The sequence below is a fragment of the Misgurnus anguillicaudatus genome, chromosome 12 (assembly GCF_027580225.2).
Source record: "Misgurnus anguillicaudatus chromosome 12, ASM2758022v2, whole genome shotgun sequence".
Taxonomy (NCBI): domain Eukaryota; kingdom Metazoa; phylum Chordata; class Actinopteri; order Cypriniformes; family Cobitidae; genus Misgurnus; species Misgurnus anguillicaudatus.
In genome coordinates, this window is record NC_073348.2 from 32561505 (window position 1) to 32582070 (window position 20566).

General features: G+C 35.8%; 2 protein-coding genes across 6 annotated transcripts; one reads left to right on the forward strand and one right to left on the reverse strand.

Annotated features, from left to right (window-relative positions):
- Positions 1-511: 511 nt before the first annotated feature.
- Positions 512-17939, forward strand: pora (P450 (cytochrome) oxidoreductase a). Of its 5 annotated transcripts, none has more exons than XM_073874424.1 (17): positions 512-712; positions 1981-2196; positions 4473-4521; positions 4633-4761; positions 4852-5001; positions 7448-7572; positions 7680-7769; positions 8072-8170; positions 10708-10824; positions 11286-11404; positions 11971-12152; positions 12225-12374; positions 12444-12711; positions 12905-13050; positions 13130-13215; positions 13329-13486; positions 17925-17939. In XM_073874424.1, exons 2-16 carry the CDS (start codon positions 2012-2014, stop codon positions 13471-13473), a joined length of 2040 nt encoding a protein of 679 aa, XP_073730525.1. In that variant the 5' UTR covers positions 512-712; positions 1981-2011; the 3' UTR covers positions 13474-13486; positions 17925-17939. The 5 variants fall into 5 exon arrangements, with proteins under 5 accessions (XP_073730525.1, XP_073730524.1, XP_055064008.2 ...); XM_073874423.1 differs by lacking the exon at positions 17925-17939 and adding an exon at positions 15324-15463; XM_055208033.2 differs by lacking the exon at positions 17925-17939 and having other exon boundaries at positions 513-712; positions 13329-13521.
- Positions 15042-17685, reverse strand: rhbdd2 (rhomboid domain containing 2). Its single transcript, XM_055208042.2, has 4 exons — positions 17376-17685; positions 16603-17007; positions 16128-16278; positions 15042-15803 (listed from the first exon to the last, which is right to left on the reverse strand). Exons 1-4 carry the CDS (start codon positions 17554-17556, stop codon positions 15320-15322), a joined length of 1221 nt encoding a protein of 406 aa, XP_055064017.2. The 5' UTR covers positions 17557-17685; the 3' UTR covers positions 15042-15319.
- Positions 17940-20566: the final 2627 nt, after the last annotated feature.

Here is a 20566-nt window from a genome sequence, read left to right on the forward strand (position 1 = left end):
TGTGAGTGTGTGTGTAAGTGTGTGTGTTTAATGGCAAAACACTTTGTCCTTAAGGGAGCAAGAAACAAGGCAATGTTTGTTTAAGAGGAACACAATTACTAATATTATTTGCTCACTGCTATTGTGTCAGTGTCAGACTGTTATAACTTTCTTAGAAATGTCTGCACCTATGTTTGAGAAGGGTGAAATGTGAAGGTGGGGAAACAATATTATAAAAACTGACAAAGGAAAGTCCTGTCAAGCAGAAATGGAAAGTGCAAATATACCAAAGCAATAAAGGATTCTAGATGAATTTATTTTGCTTCAGAAAATAGAGTCAGGGTTGTATTGATGATTTACAATACATTACAAATTGACATTTGATTCCACCTACAAAGAACAAATAGATATTGTATTTTAATTATTTTTAATAATAAAACTATTATTTGTTTGCCAAATGAATAATTAAAGTGACAAGTGTTTAAAAAAAACAGAAAATTGATTTTAATGAGTCCTTTTCGTGCTAGTTAACGACAAAAAAAAATCACTGTTAATTTAAAACAATGGTTTGAAGAAACGAAATTATGGATTTGGATTTTTTTAACAATCAAAGATTAAAAAGCAATAACGTGTTAAAATGCTTTAGAGGGATATTTGAGTTTGCGACTGGCAACCTGACGTTTTAACGTGACGTAAGTGTGTTTGCTGTGTTACATGCGCCAGCTGAGCAGAGGTATGTGCTATGTGTGCTTAACGCTTGCAGCTCTTGAATGCTTTTCATTTGCATAATATCAGACATGTGTATTGTCAGTAATGAACGACATTATCTGATTCGTTGCGATTTTTGTCGCGGTTATATTCACTGACATTTACACAACGAAGATTTCACCAGGGTCTGTGATGAGCTCATGCTTGCGCACGCGCACAACAATGGTTTTGCAATGAACGATTTCACGTAATAACAATAGTTTAGATTTTATTTTATGTTAGATCCCATAACGAATCCACAATGTGTGCTTTGTATAAACCCTTAACCTCTGAATTTTCATACTATTGTCAGGTATTGTGTATTTTTGTCTTTGTGGAGGTCACAAACATACTAAAAAAGAGCTGTATTTATTTAGTATCCATAAAGTGTACAACTTTCCTTACAAACGACTAATGTGACAGTCTTATGTAATGATATATGACAGTGTTATTTAATATTTAATGATTACCATAATTATGTAGTATAATATTAACACTTCAATGTACTTTAAAGAATACCATAGTACTGTAACAAAAATCATGGTAGTTCCATCATTTTCTTAATTTTTGTTGTTGTTTATATTTTTAAAGATTAAAATGTTTGCATTTGCTGCCTAATGATTTTTTTGCCATGGTGGTTTATCTTAACAATATATAAATTTAAAGTATATATATTTAAGAAATACACACATGAATAAAATACATATTGCATTTTAGCATTTACTATGGTGAACCGTAGTAAAAATTCTAAATAGTGTGGTGTTTTTGAAACTTACTCTAGTAAATGTTAATGTTAACTTACAGGTTTCAATTTACTATTGGTAATACTACGGAATGCTATAAAATAGTTTTAACAGTTTAGTAATTAAATACAATTTATTATAGTTTACTAAAGTAAATACTGAAGTATACTACAGTATTTTTTCATCTGGGTATGTATTTGTTATTTTGCAGTTACATTGATCATTCAAAAGAGGGCAGAACTGTCAAAGTGGTGAAATTTTTATCTAGCAAATCCTTTAAAAAGTATTTTTTGTCATTTTTAGAAATAGTTTTTTTTTTAGTTTGAATGTTTTTTATTTCCTTTTGTCTGTACTGATAAACGGAACATAAATGGAAAATCCAAATTGTTGTATTCATATTGAAACATGACATGCATACATTTTGTCTTTTACAATGTTTATTATAATCATCATTTTATTGTTATTTCTGATTTTTCACATACACACTTTCACAACTAAATCTGTTTTGCAGACATTTCTGCTGTTTGCCATAGTCCATAAATATGGAGGCCCCAGAATCCCAAATGCTGTCCGATCCAGAGCAGGATCCAGAACCGCTCCTCATCCTCAGCTCTCTGGACATCTTCATCTTCTCACTCTTCTCTGGGGTGCTTATCTACTGGTTCTTCTTCCGAAATAGACCAGAGACCGCTCCAGAGATAAAGACTTTACAAGCCACCCCTACAGTGTAAGTGCCTGATTTAACCCCTCCCCTATTTGTCCCCAAGGAGGTAATATTTTTACCCATCTTTAGAGAGCCACATTTATAAAACACTGAGATTGCATTAACTGTAGCCTAGCTTTGATTTAGCTTTAGCTGTTTCATTCCACTAAAGTGAAAACACCAGATGAACAAAATGGGTCACGGTCTGTATTTGAAATTGTGGGAATCAAATATTTAATAATATTGTTGTTGGAAAGTCTCTTTATGGTTCTTCTCCCTGTAGACCTTTGGCCTCGTTTGAACAAAGCAGCATTTCTGCACCATGGCTTGTTTCTAAAGCACTTTGTGGTTAAGTCAGTCATGGGTTCCAGCATTGCAAAGTGTTGACATCATGAGACCGCGAGAATGTACATGCATTATATTCTGTGTCTCAGTGTTATGGTCTATTGCAACCGAGACACATTGTTCATATGCAGTGGTCGTGTGTCGTCATGTATGCCGTCTGGGGATAAAGCGAGTTCTTTTTAAGTGACATATTATTAAGTAATATCTTGGCTCTTTTCAGCTTTGTAAGGGCATGGTGCCCCATTTTTAAAGCTACAAAACGTGCATCTTTCCATCCATCATAAACTAACCCTGAGGTGAAACGATGGGAAACATTTATATTTCAAGCTTTAAGAAATGGGGCACTGTCCAATGCCATTACAAAGCTAGAGTCACAAAATGTTATTGTGTCCGACCTTCTTATAATCCTTGCTCTAGTCAATTGTTTGTAGTACTGTTCATGAAACATATGACCCACGATGTCCTTGTAAACAATGAAGGTCGATAGATAAAGAAAAGTAAAAGAATAGAAAAGGAAATGAAAAGCTGTAAATCCCAGGAAGAGATGTTTGGAGAACAGGAAATGAGCACTTCCAATTCTCTCTATGCACTTCCTTCAGCCTGGTTCACATTACTCTTGTGTTGAAGGACTGTGACCAGTCCAAAACTGCACTGCATATACTTTCCTATTGTTTTAATTGCATGTATTGATAATGTGTCATTTATAAAAAACTGACATTAAGAAATTGTTGCTTTGTTTTAGTGCATTATGTTTGTATGTATTTTAGTACACTGGGAAAAGAAAGGCAATCGAGTAGATGTTTGTTTGTGTTTACATTGGCATTATTTTTGAATGTGTGGGCTTGCTTGGCTATAGTTTGGGGACAGACTTAGCCCCAGAAGTAGCTAAATACTCCCTTTCAAGCCATTTGGGAACATCCACATTAAAAAATTTTTTGGGTTTAAATAGAAAAGAGCATGTTTGTGTGGCTGAGATGAGTGTTAATTGACAGTATAGTACTGCGAGGATCCATGGGAAATGTTGAATTGTCTTGTTGCAACCAATTTGCTCTGGCCAGATGCTGAGAGAGAAAGAGAGAATGAGCGAGCGAGACCGGGAGCACGTCTCAAACCCCTGCCTGCCTTACGCCCCCTTTCACTGCGTTCAAGAGCTATGTGCTGTTCTTACAGGAGAGCCTCCTAATGATCTTCTGCTCAATCCAAATGACTTTTTCGGATGCTCTAAGCTTTTGTTTTTAACCTTAGAGAGTTCCCAGTCTGTATGCTGAAGTCTAAAGGAACGGGTCTTTCTCCCAGTCATGGGATGCATGTTCTCTTTGCCACAGGACAGATTGGAAGCTGCAGAGAGGTTAGTTTGGGACACATGGGAATTTCGCTTAGAAAAAAAGAGTGTGTTGAATTGAGATGGATGTGTCTCTGATGTTGTGCTTATATCCATGCAGATCAATTGTGTTTAATCATGTAACCTTTTCAGCAGTGATATGAAGTCAGCAAATAATGTACATACGTTTGTGATCTTCGTATGACTATTTAGAGGAATGTCAAATGTCTGGTGAAATTTTGCATGAATACCTTACAGATTTGGTTTCTTGTCATTTACGTTTTTGTTATCTACATTTTTAATCTATGAAGTTGTTTAAATAGATTTGAAATTGAACACAATTATATATCAATGTATCGCACATGCAACTTTCAAGTAATGTTTTTGTGCTATGTGAACTTCCATCTGGTCTTCAGCTGTTTGAGATGAAAGTGGTGGTTTTCATTAGTCGAACAATGAGTGAAAGCAGACGTTTTCTAATGCCGGGGTGTTCTCAGAGCGGCGAGGACCTCAGGAAATTCTCCGGTGTGGAAAAGGCCAAGAAATGAACATGGCTCAATTCCCTATTCATTACCAAAAGAATTGGCCTGGCTTGATATTCTGCCTTTTTCTCTCTGTTTCTTTTTTGCTCTAGAGCTCAACCCGTACGTGAGACCAGCTTTATTGAGAAAATGAAGAAAACTGTGAGTTTTCTAAAAACCTCCTCAAACCCAAAAACATAGCAGTTACTAAAAAATGTAAATATATATAGGTTTAGAAAAACTTTTATGTTTCTTTGTACCTTCACGTTCTAGAATCGAAACATTGTGGTGTTTTACGGGTCCCAAACCGGGACGGCTGAGGAGTTTGCTAACAGACTTGCAAAAGATGCCCAGCGCTACGGTATGAAAGGCATGGCTGCTGATCCTGAGGAGTATGATATGGTACTTCAGATATTATTGCTGCTCTTGCAAATGTGTTATACTTCTTAATCTTTACTATGGTTTTTAATAATGTTAATCTCTCAATCCCAGTCCGAGCTGTCTAGACTGAAGGAAATGTCAAATTCCTTGGCTGTGTTCTGCATGGCAACCTATGGAGAGGGAGACCCCACCGACAACGCCCAGGAGTTTTATGATTGGATGCAGGGTGCTGATGATGACATGGAGGGAGTCAATTTTGCCGTGAGTATTTAGAGAGCATTATTTAAATTGCACTGAGAAGGTTACAATTTGGCATTTCGATCAAAGCTGATACACACAGTCCTACAGCCCTTCTTTTGTGGGAAATATGACGATTAACATTTTGAAGGTCCAAAATGCACATAAAGGGTGATTCTCATGAAATCCAGTGTCCATTCTCACGAAATCCGTGTCCAGCATCAGAATTTAAAATGAAAAAACATGAAGCCAATTTTTTTGCGCATGTAAGATTAAGGTCTGAACTTACTATAATCATTATTTTTAGAGGATTTAAAACATATTTCCTATAAAATTATTTAAATTTTTTAGATTATCATTATAAAAAATTATCATTACCGCAACATGATATTTGCATTAAATATATGCATTTACAAACTCGTGTTTCGGTAATAAGAACTAAACAGTTGTCTAGGTACTATGAAAAACAAAATGTAAACTTTTATCTGGAGAGAAAAAATAAGAACTGCTTACCTGGTAGCCCTCTTGAGTGTCACAGTCAATTATGTCCCTTCCAACAAATTTTTTTAAATGTTAGTTCCTTGAGGGCTTAAACAATGATTGAAATTTGTTGCGGAGGATGAGAAAATTTTTCTTGGATACATTTATATTCCTTATTATTGTCTTTACATTTACCAATGATCACCAAATACCACATGTTTCTTTACTGTAAATGTTTATAGTATAACATGCACTGAAGCTTTTAATTTTTAAAGATTTTTTAATTAAAAATATTTCCATGTCAAAGAACCAAAATCCAGTCATGGACACGTTGCGGTAATGAAAATGTTTCCTTTAAATGTGGAAAAAACAACAAAATTGGTTTGTATGATGTCATTTGAAATCATGTGCAAAATAGTACATGAAGAGATGTTTGTAACTGTATGCTTCTTATTTTGATAGCATTTACTTTTTCATCAAAATGTTACAGACACCTCATAAGTCTAATTTCGCGAGAATCACCTATTTAACTGTAAAAAGTGAAAGTTAGTTCTAGTTAAAAAGCTTGAAAACCCTTAATTGGTAACACCTAAAGCTTTTTTATCTTAACATTTTTACTAAAGTGAGAAAATTTACATTGAAAAAACGTCAATGTTTAGGTGATACTAGTTGAAGTAATTTAATTCAAACCAGCTTTTACTTTTTAAAGCGTACATAAATCATTAAAGTTATCCAAATGACTTCACTGGGTTAATATATGGCTTTTGAAGTGAAACAATATATTTGTGAGGGTAAATGATTAATATTTTGAGCTTGTTTGGCGATAAATACGTTTGTAAATATTATTGCAAACATACAAATCAGCACTGCATATAGTTGCACGTTGTGATGTCGATAACCTCAAATCTCATAGTTTTTTGCATGTTACTATGTTTATGCCTTTGCACATACAATAAAAACCTTTATTTATTTAATGTTTCCCAAAAAAATTAAGATCAAAATATTTTAAAGGCAGGATCCATAATCTCTTAAAGCCAATGTTCACATTTAAAATCACCTAAACAAACACGCCCCTACCCCAAAAGAATCTGGAGCTTCTGTTGATAGACCCGCCCCACACATACACAACCCAGGCAACGATATCAGTTAGTAGACACGCCCCTTACTGCTGATTAGCTACAAGTGTGTTTTGGTAGTCGGCCCGACTTCCTTTTCCAAAGCATTTTTCAGATATCATGCACTCCACTTTAAGATTTCTTTCTTGGGTGAGCTAAACATAGCGTTAAAGAAATTGTATTTGTCAACCTGTGAGCACCATCCCAAATTCCTGTCCTTTTTATTGAGTGGTACCCATTTCCAGCGCCTCAGGCCGTCCCATAGTTAAGGGGCCCATGAAACCCTCATCACTTTTCTCTCACCAAACGGAAACATCTGGCCCTGCCAAATAAAGCTAGAGCTCCATCCCAGCTGAACTTCTCTCTTAGTGGGAATACTTCAGATGGAACCGGATCCCTGAATCTTCTGTTCCTTTGATTCGGGAGACCTGGGTGTCCAGGCACAGCTTGAGTTGGACCGGTATTCTGCATGAGAGCCCTTGTGGTTTAGCCTGGAGGTTGGAGATTATTTAATGTGGTTCTGGTGGGTGGGCATTATAAAACATGTGGTTGGAAACTTCACTGGAGTGACTGTGGGGCAGGCTAGAGAGACGGATGAGGTTATAAGGAGGGCAAGATATTGCAGACAAATGCATTTTTTTTTTAAGTTTGGCTCATTGAAAGGGTTTGATCATAAATTATTAGATTTCGTTTTTTGAAGCAAAACAGCTATAAATTAGTTTAAAATTTTCCATCCTCTCCCTGACTCGACAAGCTATAACAGTAAAACATATTGTCTGTTAAGGATTTTTTTCAAATTTTTTTTTTTTTAGGTCCAATATTCTATCCAATCTACTCCTTTCATAATCTAAATTAAGGATCTGCTGTGTTTTTAGGTTTTTGGTTTAGGAAATAAAACCTACGAGCACTTCAACGCCATGGGCAAGTACACAGACAAGAGACTTGCTGAATTAGGAGCGACACGGGTTTTTGACCTCGGGCTCGGAGATGATGACACTAAGTGAGTGTATAATACATTTAGGTTAAAATAACAGATGTTGATACATATACATATGGCCTAGCGTTTCCATTGTTTACCTTTATAACCCAATCCTAAATCATTTAAAGCTTGGAAGAGGATTTTATCTCCTGGAAGGAACAGTTTTGGCCGGCAGTATGTGAATTCTTCGGAGTGGAAGCCACGGGAGACGACACAAGGTATTGTTTTTCATCCATCTAAACAGTAATGCTGTATGTTTTGCATTGTACCGCCAGATAATAGCATAAATAATGCACGGCCATCTGTAGCTTTGTGGTCGAGTTCAAACATAATGCTTATTTGAGGCCACACATTCAATTGTCTCATCTGCATATTAGAGGGACCAAATGTATTTATCATGTGCCTCCGTAACAAAACCTCCCGTCATGCTTTGAAAAGGTTTTTGCATCTTATTAAACATCATAGGTGTTTTGAATGTTTTAAATGCGGGATGAGATTTCCTTTCTGTTTTTGCTTTCAGCATTCGGCAGTTTGAACTGGTGGTCCATAATGACGTCAATATGAATCAGGTGTACACGGGAGAGGTGGGACGTCTCAGAAGCTTTCAGACGCAGAAACCGTGAGTTTATCCCTTTCAACTAAATGATCACTCACTTGATAGATTTATAAGATCACATCTGCCCATGATCTGGTTTCTGTTGTTTTGGTCTGTGTACAATGAAAGATATCGGATTATTATAACAAGATTGAGCACTCCTATTACTATGAATAGGGGAAAATGCAGTGGACAATATGGCCGCTCTGTTGACGAAAGTGCCGCCTTTTAGTTAAAAGAATCAATCATCAATCGAAAACAACTGACAATTCTCTGTGGGACGTGCTTGCCAACCTGTACGCCAAAATAGGTGTTTTAGCACAATTTGAACTTAAAGGACACATATACTTCCCATTTTTACAAGATGTAATATAAGTCTCAAGTGTGCCTAGAAAGTGTCTGTGAAGTTTTAGCTGAAAATACCCCACAAATGAGCTACTGCTCCTCACTCCTTTTTATAAACAGAGCACTTTTGGTTAAAGGAAAATACCACCGTTTTTCAATATTTTACTATGTTCTTACCTCAACTTGAATTAATACATGGGTGATTCTCACAAAAACTTGGTTTTAAAAATGTCAAGCATGAAAATGTAAAAATTGCTTAAATGGGAACATTCATTTAAAAACTTTTACTTATCATTTAACACTTTTTGTAACATAATTAAAAAAATTAGTCCTAAAAAATCTCATTACCGCAACAGTCAGAAATCATCACCACTGACATATATCTTCAAAATGACATGACAAACCTGAAAGAACATAATTTGGAGATTCTGCACATGCATTTAAAATCAAAGTATTATGCTTCTATTAATTAAATTAACATTTAATAAGCGTCTGTTGCGGTAATGATAATCAAAATGTCGTGTAAGCATTCTGACAAGACAATATTTCAAATTAACTGTAAAAAATGATCTTACCTGGTAGCCATCTTGAAGTAACTGGTCCATGTGCTTGGTCACTCAAAATCAAACTTTATTAAAATTCTGTATGTGTGCTTAAACTGTTCTCAAAAAGTGTTGCGGAGGATGAGAAAATCAGGCATGGACACATCATTTTCCTAATTTTTCTTCATTATTATTATACATGAATATTCAGTAAATATTTTTCTGTCATCTAAAGTAGTCTAGCAAAACATCCATTTATTTTTTTCTTGATATTTTTGTGTTAATTTGATTAAATTACAACATAACGCATGTTCAAACACAGCCGGACACATTGCGGTAATGAGAATTTCAGCAGAAAATTAGATAAAATTTCCAATTATAAATTCTTATGTTGAAACCACACATTGTGCAAGGTAGAACACAGTATTGTGTTAATTCTGATGCTTTTTAATGTTACTATATTACACATTTTAAAGCTAAAATCATTAGTGCCGTGGTGTTTCAATGGTTTTGTGAGAATCACCCACATGCCTATCTTATTTCAATGAGTGCACTTTTAATCTTTGTACAGCACCTCGTGAATGTGTTAGCATTTAGCCTAGCCCCATTCATTCCTATGGCTCCAAACAGGGATGAATTTAGAAACCACCAAACACTTCCATGTTTTTTTCCTATTTAAAGACTGTTACATGAGTAAGTATGGTGGCACAAAATAAAACTTTTGTTTGGAGCCATAGGAATGAATGGGGCTAGGCTAAGTGCATGCATTGAAAACAGATAGGTATATTATTAATTCATCTAAGTTGAGGTAAGAACATAGTTAAATAGTAAAAATAGATCTGATTTTGATGAATACAGTCTGAGTAGTTTCTTAGGCACATTAGCACAATAAGCTTTTGGGTAAAGTTAACCAGTCAGTGGTCGTGGGTGGAGCTTAGTTTGAATTGAATTAAAACATCATGTCTGGTAAGACTGCTTTGGTTTGATGGGGATTAAAAAACGAAGGAGAGGGTGGATTTTTTTTCATTTAAAAGTTTGTTGTGTTTACACACATTTATGTCCAAACATGTAGTAAAATTGGATTTTGCATAATATGTGCCTTTAAAAAAACATAAGTTTTGGTACAGTTGATGTCAGGTTTAATTGTTGGTCAGAATTATGTTGTTTAATTGTGATTTTAACACATGATTTTAGAGATATCTGTTTTTTTCCCATTCAAGTATCTAGTACTTTAGTCGTGCATGACTAAAATAACAGCCTGGAGGCATTGCAAACATGGCCGCCTAGTGGCACACCTTCCCTAAAGTGACTTTGGTACAATTACTATTGTGATTCTATTTGGTAGCTCTAACAAACTTCCAAGGGGTCCTGCAGATGACTTAAAGTTATTTAAAATAAGACGAGCACTAAAATAAGCTTAAACAACTAAAAACCAAGCTATTTCTTAGTGTTTGGTTATTTTTTTATAAAGAATATATAAGATTACTAACTTACTACTTATTCCAAGCTCTGAAACATTTTATTGGGTTGAAATTGTGAATGGGGTCTTGAAATCAAAAAGATTGAGATCCACTCTACTGTACTATCATATAATTCATCTTTGTGATAATAGCCAATAAAGTATATTTTCTTTTCTTTACTAAAATGATTGTTGTTGTTGTTTGTTTTGTGTAGGCCTTTCGATTCAAAGAACCCTTTCCTCGCTCCTGTCTCTGTAAATCGTAAGCTGAACAAGGGAGGTAACCGTCACCTAATGCACTTAGAATTGGATATTTCTGAATCTAAAGTCAGGTACAGTTCAATCATTTCACTTGAAAAATTTTAATATTCGGCTTCATATCTGCAAATTTAATTTTTGTATCACCACGATAACCAACAACAGGACATGTTTTACTGCAATGTCACCATGGTTAAAAGCAAGCAATTCTCCTGCCCATTATTAAATTCGCATTAGCTACATTTATTAAAGTAAACAGTATGGTGTGTAACATTTCCACATATTTGACCCTGTCTGTGAAATCCAGACTAAAGTTTCATAATGACGAGATTTGGAGTTTGATTTCACATTGATTTTGATCTTTGAATTTGACCTTACTCAGTCAATATAAAAGATATCAAAGTTATATTTTCACTGAATGTAATATAGGATGATTTTATGTGGAAAACAGTAAATAAAAAAAAAACTGTAGCTATTTTCTGTACAGTCCGGTCACATTACAACAAAAATTGGCAAACTTTTTTGCTTTGTGCAGATATGATGCTGGAGATCATGTTGCTGTCTACCCCACAAATGACACGACTGTGGTCAGCAGACTAGGAGAAAGACTTGGTGTAGATCTGGATATCATCATGTCTCTTAAAAATCTGGATGGTATATACTGAATATACTCAGTTTCCTTAAAGAGGACATATCATGAAATCTGAAATTGTTCATGTTTAAGAGCTATAATTGGGTACCCAGTGCTTCCATCAACCTAGAAAATGTGTAAAAGCATGTAAAAAAATAGGTCATTGAAATTTGGCTCCCCCTGTGATGTCAGAAGGGGATTATATCGCCCCTTAATCTGCACTTTCCAACCATGGCACTGCCATTTAGTGCAGAGGTCAGCTCATTTGCATTAAGGACACACCCAAAAACGGCACATTTAACATGCTATAATGAATTATCTGTAGAGTATCTGTGAGCTAAAACTTCACATACACACTCTGGGGACATCAAAGATGTATTTTACATCTTAAAAATATATCATAATATGACCCCTTTAAAAAGTATTCTGAAATGTCCCCTTTAAATATAAATCAACATAATAATAAGATGGCTTTTATGGTTTATGTTCATTTATTATTATTATTATAAGAGAAATTATTAAAACCATAATATGGATATCTATATTGTAATATATAGTTTACTGTCACATTTGTGTTTACATTTTTCAGAGGAATCTAATAAAATACACCCATTCCCTTGCCCCACCTCATACCGCACGGCTTTAACCCATTACCTGGACATCAACAACCCACCCCGTACAAACGTGCTGTACGAGTTGGCACAATACGCCTCCGATCCAAAAGAACAAGAAAGTATGCGCAAGATGGCCTCTGCATCTCCAGAAGGAAAGGTAAGATATTCATATCTACTACTAAAGAAAAAAAACAGGAGTGTCTGTTTAACATCTGAATGTTCCTCTTAGGCTCTCTACCAGAGTTGGGTTGTGGATTCAGAGAGGAACATACTGTCCATTCTTGAAGATCTACCATCTCTACAACCACCTATAGACCATCTGTGTGAACTTCTGCCTCGACTACAAGCTCGATACTATTCCATTGCGTCCTCTAGCAAGGTGAGACTTTCCCATGTTTTCAACGAAACTTTTCGAGGTTGACACAAATTCTCTACTGCCTCGTTTCAGGTGCATTCGACCTCCATTCACATCTGTGCTGTGGTCGTGGAGTACACAACTAAGACGGGAAGGGTCTTCAAAGGTGTGGCCACCAACTGGCTGAAAAACAAATTTGTAACCGATAACGGCCACACGCCCACCGTTCCCATGTATGTAAGACGATCCCAGTTTCGCCTGCCTTTCAAACCCAGTAATCCTGTAGTCATGATCGGACCTGGAACCGGCATTGCCCCTTTCATGGGCTTCATCCAGGAGAGAGCATGGCTGAAGGAACAAGGTACGAATTTGATTCGCATGCTCTCTTGTATAGCTCAGTGGTTTATCATTGCGTTAGCAGCGCAGAAGGTCATGGGTTCAAACCTAGAGATAAATGCAAAAACGTTTTAAATAAAAGTGTCTGCCAAATGCATAAATATAAATGTAAAAGTGCTCCTAAACAGATGAATATTTTGGTTTTTGGTATCTTACAGGCAAGGATGTCGGTGAGACAATACTTTACTTTGGCTGTCGCCATAGGAACGAAGACTTCCTGTACCAACAGGAACTAGAGGATTTTGAGAGGGCGGGTGTACTTACACAGCTCAATGTTGCGTTTTCCAGAGACCAGGACCATAAAGTGGGTTGCATATTATAATGTGTACATCATATTTTTCAATATATTCCAAATTTAAGATTCTCATCTCTTTTTTTTATAGGTTTATGTGCAACATCTTCTGAAGAAAAACAAGGAGCACTTGTGGAAGCTTGTTCATTCAAATAACGCCCATATTTACGTTTGCGGGTGAGCACAGACATACTTACAATCCAGTTGCTAACTCATCGTATAGTTACTGCTTTGTAAATACCACAATGACTTTTGTAATTGCCTGTTTAATGAGGTTTCTTTCCCTGCAGAGATGCACGTAACATGGCTCGGGACGTCCATGCCGCCTTCCATGAGATTGCACAGGAGGCGGGCGGACTGACACACGCTCAGGCTGTGGATTATTTCAAGAAGCTCATGACCAAGGGCCGTTACTCACAAGATGTTTGGAGCTAAACCAACTGATGAAGTAATACTCAACAGTTTACCTCAGATGTTTTATTTTTTTTAAAAATAGGTATTATTTTCCCATGTTTGCATTTACATGGGATAATGTGTTGCAGTCAGTGTTTCTGATATAATGAAGCCTTGATGAAGTGAAATACATTACAGGTCAGTAGATCTGATGAAACATAAGGCACGTAACACAAAGAGAGCTTAGTTTTTTCTTTCTTTGTGCTTTTTCTAAAATTTATATGATCAAAACTGAGGGCGAATTTGACTGAGCTTGAATTGAGGCCTTACAGAAAACATTCACATTCTTCTTGACTTCTTGGTTTTATCCGTGGTAAAGACTGCAAACATCACTTACTGAGACTTTGCTATATTCTTAAAGGTACACTCCACTTTTTAAAAAAAAAAGTCATTTTCCAGCTCCCCTAGAGTTGAACGTTTGATTTTTGCCGTTTTGGAGTCCATTCGGCTGATCCCCGGGTCTGGCGGTACCACTTTTGGCATGGCTTGGCATGGTTCATTGAATCTGATTGGACCATTGGCATCGTGCTCAAAAATGACCGCAGTGACATGGCTGCGGCGGGCGCGGTGATGTTGCGCAGTACCTGAAAATAGTCCCCTTAGTAACTTTCAATGGCAGGGGACTGTTTTCGGGCAGTGCGTGGTGTCGCTGCGCCTGCTGCAGCCATGTTACAGCAGCAAAGTCCTTGATTATTACGCCAGAATGAGAGTATAGTTCCTAGCCAAATCTGCCTAGAAAATCACAACTTTTAATTTTCTGTCTGTCTTAGTACACGATGTAACTACAGAAGAGTCAAGTTTTAAATAGGAAAAATATCGAAACTCTTTGGTTATTTTTAGCACGATGCTGGTGGTCTGGTCGGATTCAATGGATTGTGCTGAGATATGCTGGGGGTGCTGGCGCCGGACTCGGAGATCGGCTGAATGGATTCCGGAGTGGGGAGAATCGGGTGTTTGACTCTGGGCGAGCTGGAAAATTAGCAGATTTTGAAAAAAAAAGTGGAGTGTCCCTTTAAGTCTTTTTTTGTCATGTGATGTAGTTATTTATTGTTTAATGCTCTGAACTCATCTCCAGCCTTTATGCATTCATTTCTAAAAACACTATGGCAGGTGCGTTTGAACAATTATGCAATTAATGTGACTTCCATTACTACAAAAAGTGTTACATAGTCTGCTGCTTGAATGTTTTAAGCAAACTTCTCATGTCTTTATGGGTAGTTGATAAATGTATTGTTGATGTTAAACATTTCTATAACGTTTATAAAGGTGTAATTATTAAAGAGTTGCTATAATAATGAATATATAAAAAAATATAATAATGAATATACAGCACCCCTGGTGAAATAGTGGTGCAACTGCATAAAAAAACCAGCATGTGGTATAAAGTTGCAATTTTTTAACATATGAAGGATTGTGTAAATTTGTTATAGTGACACACATTGTGTGCAACAACATATTCTCAATGATGAAAAATTAAATAATATGCAGAAACCCTGTTTGGATTCATAGGACATTTGTCTCGTTAAATATTATTAATTGTTTAATATGTATTTAATATATAATATTTTTATTTAAATTAAATGTATTAAATTATTAAAAATATTACAAAAATAAAAAGTTCGAATTTACACAATAATTATAATAGAAAAGATTTTTATTCAATTCTATAAATTAAGGCACAAAAAGATGCAACTAAAAAGACAACTACAGTATATAAAATGAATAAAAATAACAAATACGCCCAAGTTATATACAAGCAAATATGCATGTTGTACATCTTTGTGATAAAGACACGAAGTATCCAACGAATCCAAAAGATATTACATTTTCAGGTTGAGCGTGCCATAGAGGATCCAGGAGCAGGTGGAGGAACACCGGGCACGCTAGACTCTAAATGGGAGATCTGATGTGTGAATGAAACTCCTGGCTGAGGTAGATCACTGAAAGGTTGCCCTGGCGCTTTAAATGGAGGACTGATTTGACTTTGAGCATATGGAGACATCCATGGGTTGCCATAGTGATGGGCAGCATCAAACTGATGACCGTGACTATGACCATGTCCATGACTATGATCGTGTCCATGACTATGACTGTGTCCATGATCGTGTCCATGACTATGACTGTGTCCATGATTATACCAAGTGGCGGCTCCAGAGCTTCCAGTATAAGGTGATGGGAATGTGTAGTTTTGTTGAGGGTATGTTGACTGAGGCCAACCATCCAGTGTGTTTGCCTGGTTTCCCATAGCCTGACCAGTGGCAGGGTTTACTGGTGCGTAGGCCTGGACAGGATATGACCCAGGGGTAATGTTTCTGAAATTACAATGAATTAAACTTTAAGCATTCAAATACCGTATACGAGGAAAATATTTTTTAAGGAAACATTACTGATTTCAAACTTTTGACTGGTACTGGAAATATACATACACATTATAATAAAATGAATTTATAATTAAATATACAAGTATTTTTGGCACTATGTTTGACATCATGCAAATATGTTCATATATTTTTTATTAAGCGTGTGTTTTCTAATACCTGCCAGTATATATTGTTTTTTGTTTAAATAGTAAGACTAATAAATACAAAAATATTTCATTTTAGATTGTGCTACAGTTTAATTTATCATTCACTTACGTGAGGTCAAGAGGTTTGTTACGTTCTTCTGCTGATGCAGGGATGAACTGTACTCCAGGTACATACTTGAGCAAGCGTAAGGGGAACTTTTTCTCCAGGACAGAAGCTCTGGACTCTGACATCTCAAACAGTGAAAACCATCCCATACCATCTGATGCAATACATTAAAGTTAAGGAATTGGACTTCAATTAGTCTGTGTGTTATACATTGATATTAATGCATGTGACCTTGTCTGTGAGATTTGTAGCATCAAAGTAGTCATAGGTTCCTAAACATTAATTTAGATCTTTGGCATGACCTTACTCAGTTAATTTTAAGATATCAAAATTATTATTCACAAAATGTTTACATTATGTAGAGTGATTTTAGATAGAAAGCAGTAAATGACTTTAGCTCTGCTTTCACAGACTGTGTCTATATAAGTTTTTCTTATACATTTTAAAGCCCACGACTTAAATGATGATATAAGGATACATATTATTCCTGTGATGATGGCCAGAACATTACAAAGGAAGACTGTGTTTGGGAAGAAGACAGTTACAACTATTAAAAAAATCCAGGGCAGAGATGCAGTGGGCACATTAATGCCCATAAAATATGCCTTCCGCATAGCAGAATTGATCGTCACCATGCCCAAAACTGACAGGGCCAATGGGATGAGTCCATTTACTGAGCTCCTATTGGACGAGGAGAACAGCAGCAACTCCAGCATCACGTGTAGCAGTCCACAGATGGATGGCAGCAGCAGTGACAGATAAAGGAATCTGATAGTTCCAGTTCCTTTTTCCAGGCCGATACAGGGATACACCATCACTATGGCATTTAAGAATAAATTGGTCATATTCTTGGGATACAGGCAATAGGTGAAGAGTTTGTAGACTGTGGAGAGAGGGGATAAAATAAAGTCCAAGTTACACAACAATTATGCAAGTACACACAACAGAACAAAGCAAACAGGATGCGTGAAGGTGTTTAAAACGTCATCATTGAAGCCCCGCCCACAGCGTTGAGCTACCTTTATTAATGACATAAATAATAGCTTTCCAAAACCTTTCTGACTATTTTTTAATTAGACTTTAATATTTTTATATTGAAAAATGCTTTTCTAAAACTGAAAAATATAATGATCCATTATTTTATGTCAAACAGCAAAATGTAAGTTGTGACTTCACATTGAACGACAAAGGAAGTTAAGGGACACACCACTGTGTTTGTTTGCGACCTACAATTTGTAAAAAACCGCTTACCATGGCCCTTGAGGATAGCACTAGACTCCAAACTGAAAAAATGCTCCGAAATATCTAAGAAATTTGTTAGTACACTGAGGATGCATGACAACGCGATCACAGCCACTATCCCACATGTTAACTCTACATCCGGTACAAAATCGGCAAACTTCTGTCTCCAGTTTTTAAAAGTGGTATGCATTTTCGAGTTTTATATTATGCATAACTTGTTAAATTTTGTTTTCTGGTTGTATATTTTAAGGTACGAAAATCGCTCTCAGCGCTCAGACCGCCAGCTTCCGCTTTAAAGAAAAGATGATTTAAGGGAGTGAAAAATGCGCAGTGTTTGCGCAGTAATGCGCAAAACTGGTGCACAATGACTGAAAGTTCTCCGCAGTGTTAAAACAGATAATGAAAGGTCACTTTATCTGTAAATGTTCACTTTCCACTTGCCAATAAATCAGGTTTTCTGTCCAATAATTTTGTCATGCATGGGTTACAAAATACATAGCTTTGCAGGCTTGTCTGACTATACAAACAGATTAATCACATCTCTTCTATTATTTGTAGAGCAAACATCATATCCAGGGACATGTGAGGAACTGGTACAGTAATGTTATTTAAAGCTTTAAATTGTTTCTTTTTTCATCGATCCATTGGTTCAAATGTATTGATTTTTACACTTATTTTTTAGGATTGCAGTGCTAAGCAAAAATGGAGTGTTCCCCTTCCAACAGATCAACTTAGGATTTGGAATTAGAAGCATGGAAATTACAATGAAGAATTAAAGAAGAATGTATTTGTCATTGTGTAAATTAAAATAAAATGGGTTTAAAGCTTGTTCCCATGGAGACAGCCCAAACAGCACGAGAAAGCAAAGTTGATAAAACCCCACCTGCCTAGTGCTTGAAAAAAAAACAGGTGTACAAATTCGCAGTTATGATGCAGGTATGGGTGGGACAACATGAGCTGACGTAAAAATGTCTGTATACATTCCAAAGAAATAAAAGCTCTGCGTGTGAAAAGCAGATTTACCTGTTTGTCCATGGAGTACATTTACAAGAGTTATGAAACCACAACAAAAATATATTTCACAAAATAGATAGTTTATGTGTTTCTATATATGTTATAATCGAACCAAACCTTATGTCATTTTTTTAACCTTTTCTATGGTCCCAAATTTAAACCACAATACCTTTCTGTAATGAAATGAATTGACAGCTTCAAAATATTTTTGACTGTCAAGTATCTATATCAACCTGAATTCCACCTAGTTTAAAGATGGTTTACTAAAGTATGAGGGCTGCCTGTGCTTCTGAAGTTGTTGGGTGTGTTGGTGTTGGAGTTTTGAGTTAAAGTGGGCGGCGCACATAACTCAATGATAGCGCCAATGACGAATTCCAGTATTCAAGTGATTTGTTAAGACGTCAAAACCACATCGCTTTAGTAAAACAGCTTTTTTCTATTTTATAGTTTTTGTTTAAGTGTGGGACACATTTGAGTAAACTGGTTGTGGATATTCTGTGGAAAAGCGTACTAAGTCAAAAAGGTTATCTTATAATAAGTGGAGATATTGTACGTCGATGGTTCGGCGCGTCTGTATGAGTGAAGATGTGAAACACAACCGTTTGTCTAGACACCTGTACTCGTCATCAAGGTATGTGATGTTAAGTTAACTACAATTAGTTTCTTTTAAGTACAATTGTGTTAATTTTTTATGTGAATTGTGTTTGTTAATGTTAGCTCCGCTGCTTTGATTGGAAACGATAGAGCGTCTGACTGTATAGGATGTAAGTACAGACGGTGTGTTATGTATTCATAGTAAAATAGTAGTTAAGTTTACAGTTATAAACTCTATACAGTTTTATACAATTTATTGTGAATATTTTCTGGTAATATTAGTTGTATAGCACTGATATTTTGGTTGTATCATACTAAACCAGTTCACCAGATAATACAGCAAAGATACAATCTGAATATGGCAAATGCAAATTTGGAAAATACGTAATCACTCCTTTAAAGATTTATACATGAAATACAAAAAAAATGTGACCAAGATTGTGACTAAAAGCATTAAAGAAATAGAAACTGTGTTTATGATGCCAAGAATTGCAATTCTGTGCCAAGAATTAGCAATATTGTAATCAATTTATTATTGGCTCACACTTGCTGCCGTTTCAATATTATTTAAACCATTATCCATTTCAAAAACTTTTTTAATTACATTTTTATTTTCTAATAAAAAATATTTTTGGCACAAATATATTTTTGTGAATAAAAGCTTCATACACTTTCAAAAAAATAAAATAAAAAATAAGATCACAGGAAGCATTTTAGTCAAGGGTTTTGCAGAAAATTGGAATTGTAGTGTATTATATTTCATTAAAACAGTAATGAGGAACACCTTAGGAAAAATGTGCCACATATGGTTAGTTACTACTGTAAGTTAGCTATTCACCAGTATAACTTTTCTTAATGTCTAATAACTGATAATACTAGCTTTTCTGTATTGTACATAAGATGTGGATTTCAATGTCACTTGCATGGCAAAAGTGCATAATACCTTTGCTGCAAAACCCCATCTTAAACCAGCCTACCATGGATTGCTGGTCTTACTGTAACTAGTCGGTTTTCTGGTATGGCCAGGCTAGTGCTTAGCTGGTCTAGCTGGTTTTCCAGCCTGGTTGGCTGTAATGTTTTTACTTAAATCAGACTAACAAACCCTTTTAAGTTGGTTTAAGATATTTTGTGATGGATTTTCAGCAAAAACTGTAAAATGCTTTCAGTCAGAGGCAGAGTATTAAGTAATATTTTGTGATCTGCCCCGAAGTGCTGCCCTTCTAAAATATATTAATCATCTAGACATATTAAAATTGTATTAGAATATAAATTAAATTGTGTTCCTGCCTTGACATCATGACAAACACTGTAGCTACATTTATGACAGTTTTCAATTTTTTTGTCTCAACACTTTACAATTTGTTTTTTTCCTTGATTTGTTTCAGAAGGATGGCGACCATGGGCAGACAGAGCTTTGGACACTGGAGATCTCTGGATTATGTGTTTGTTCTGATCCTGTTCCTGCAGTTCTTTTCAGGTGAGGTCTGACACAGCTTTCACTGTATTTGACACGCCTGTTAATGTTATATTGTGCAACTTTCTGTCATGTTTGCTCACCTATTGTTCTGAATGTGAGGTTAGATCGGACAAAT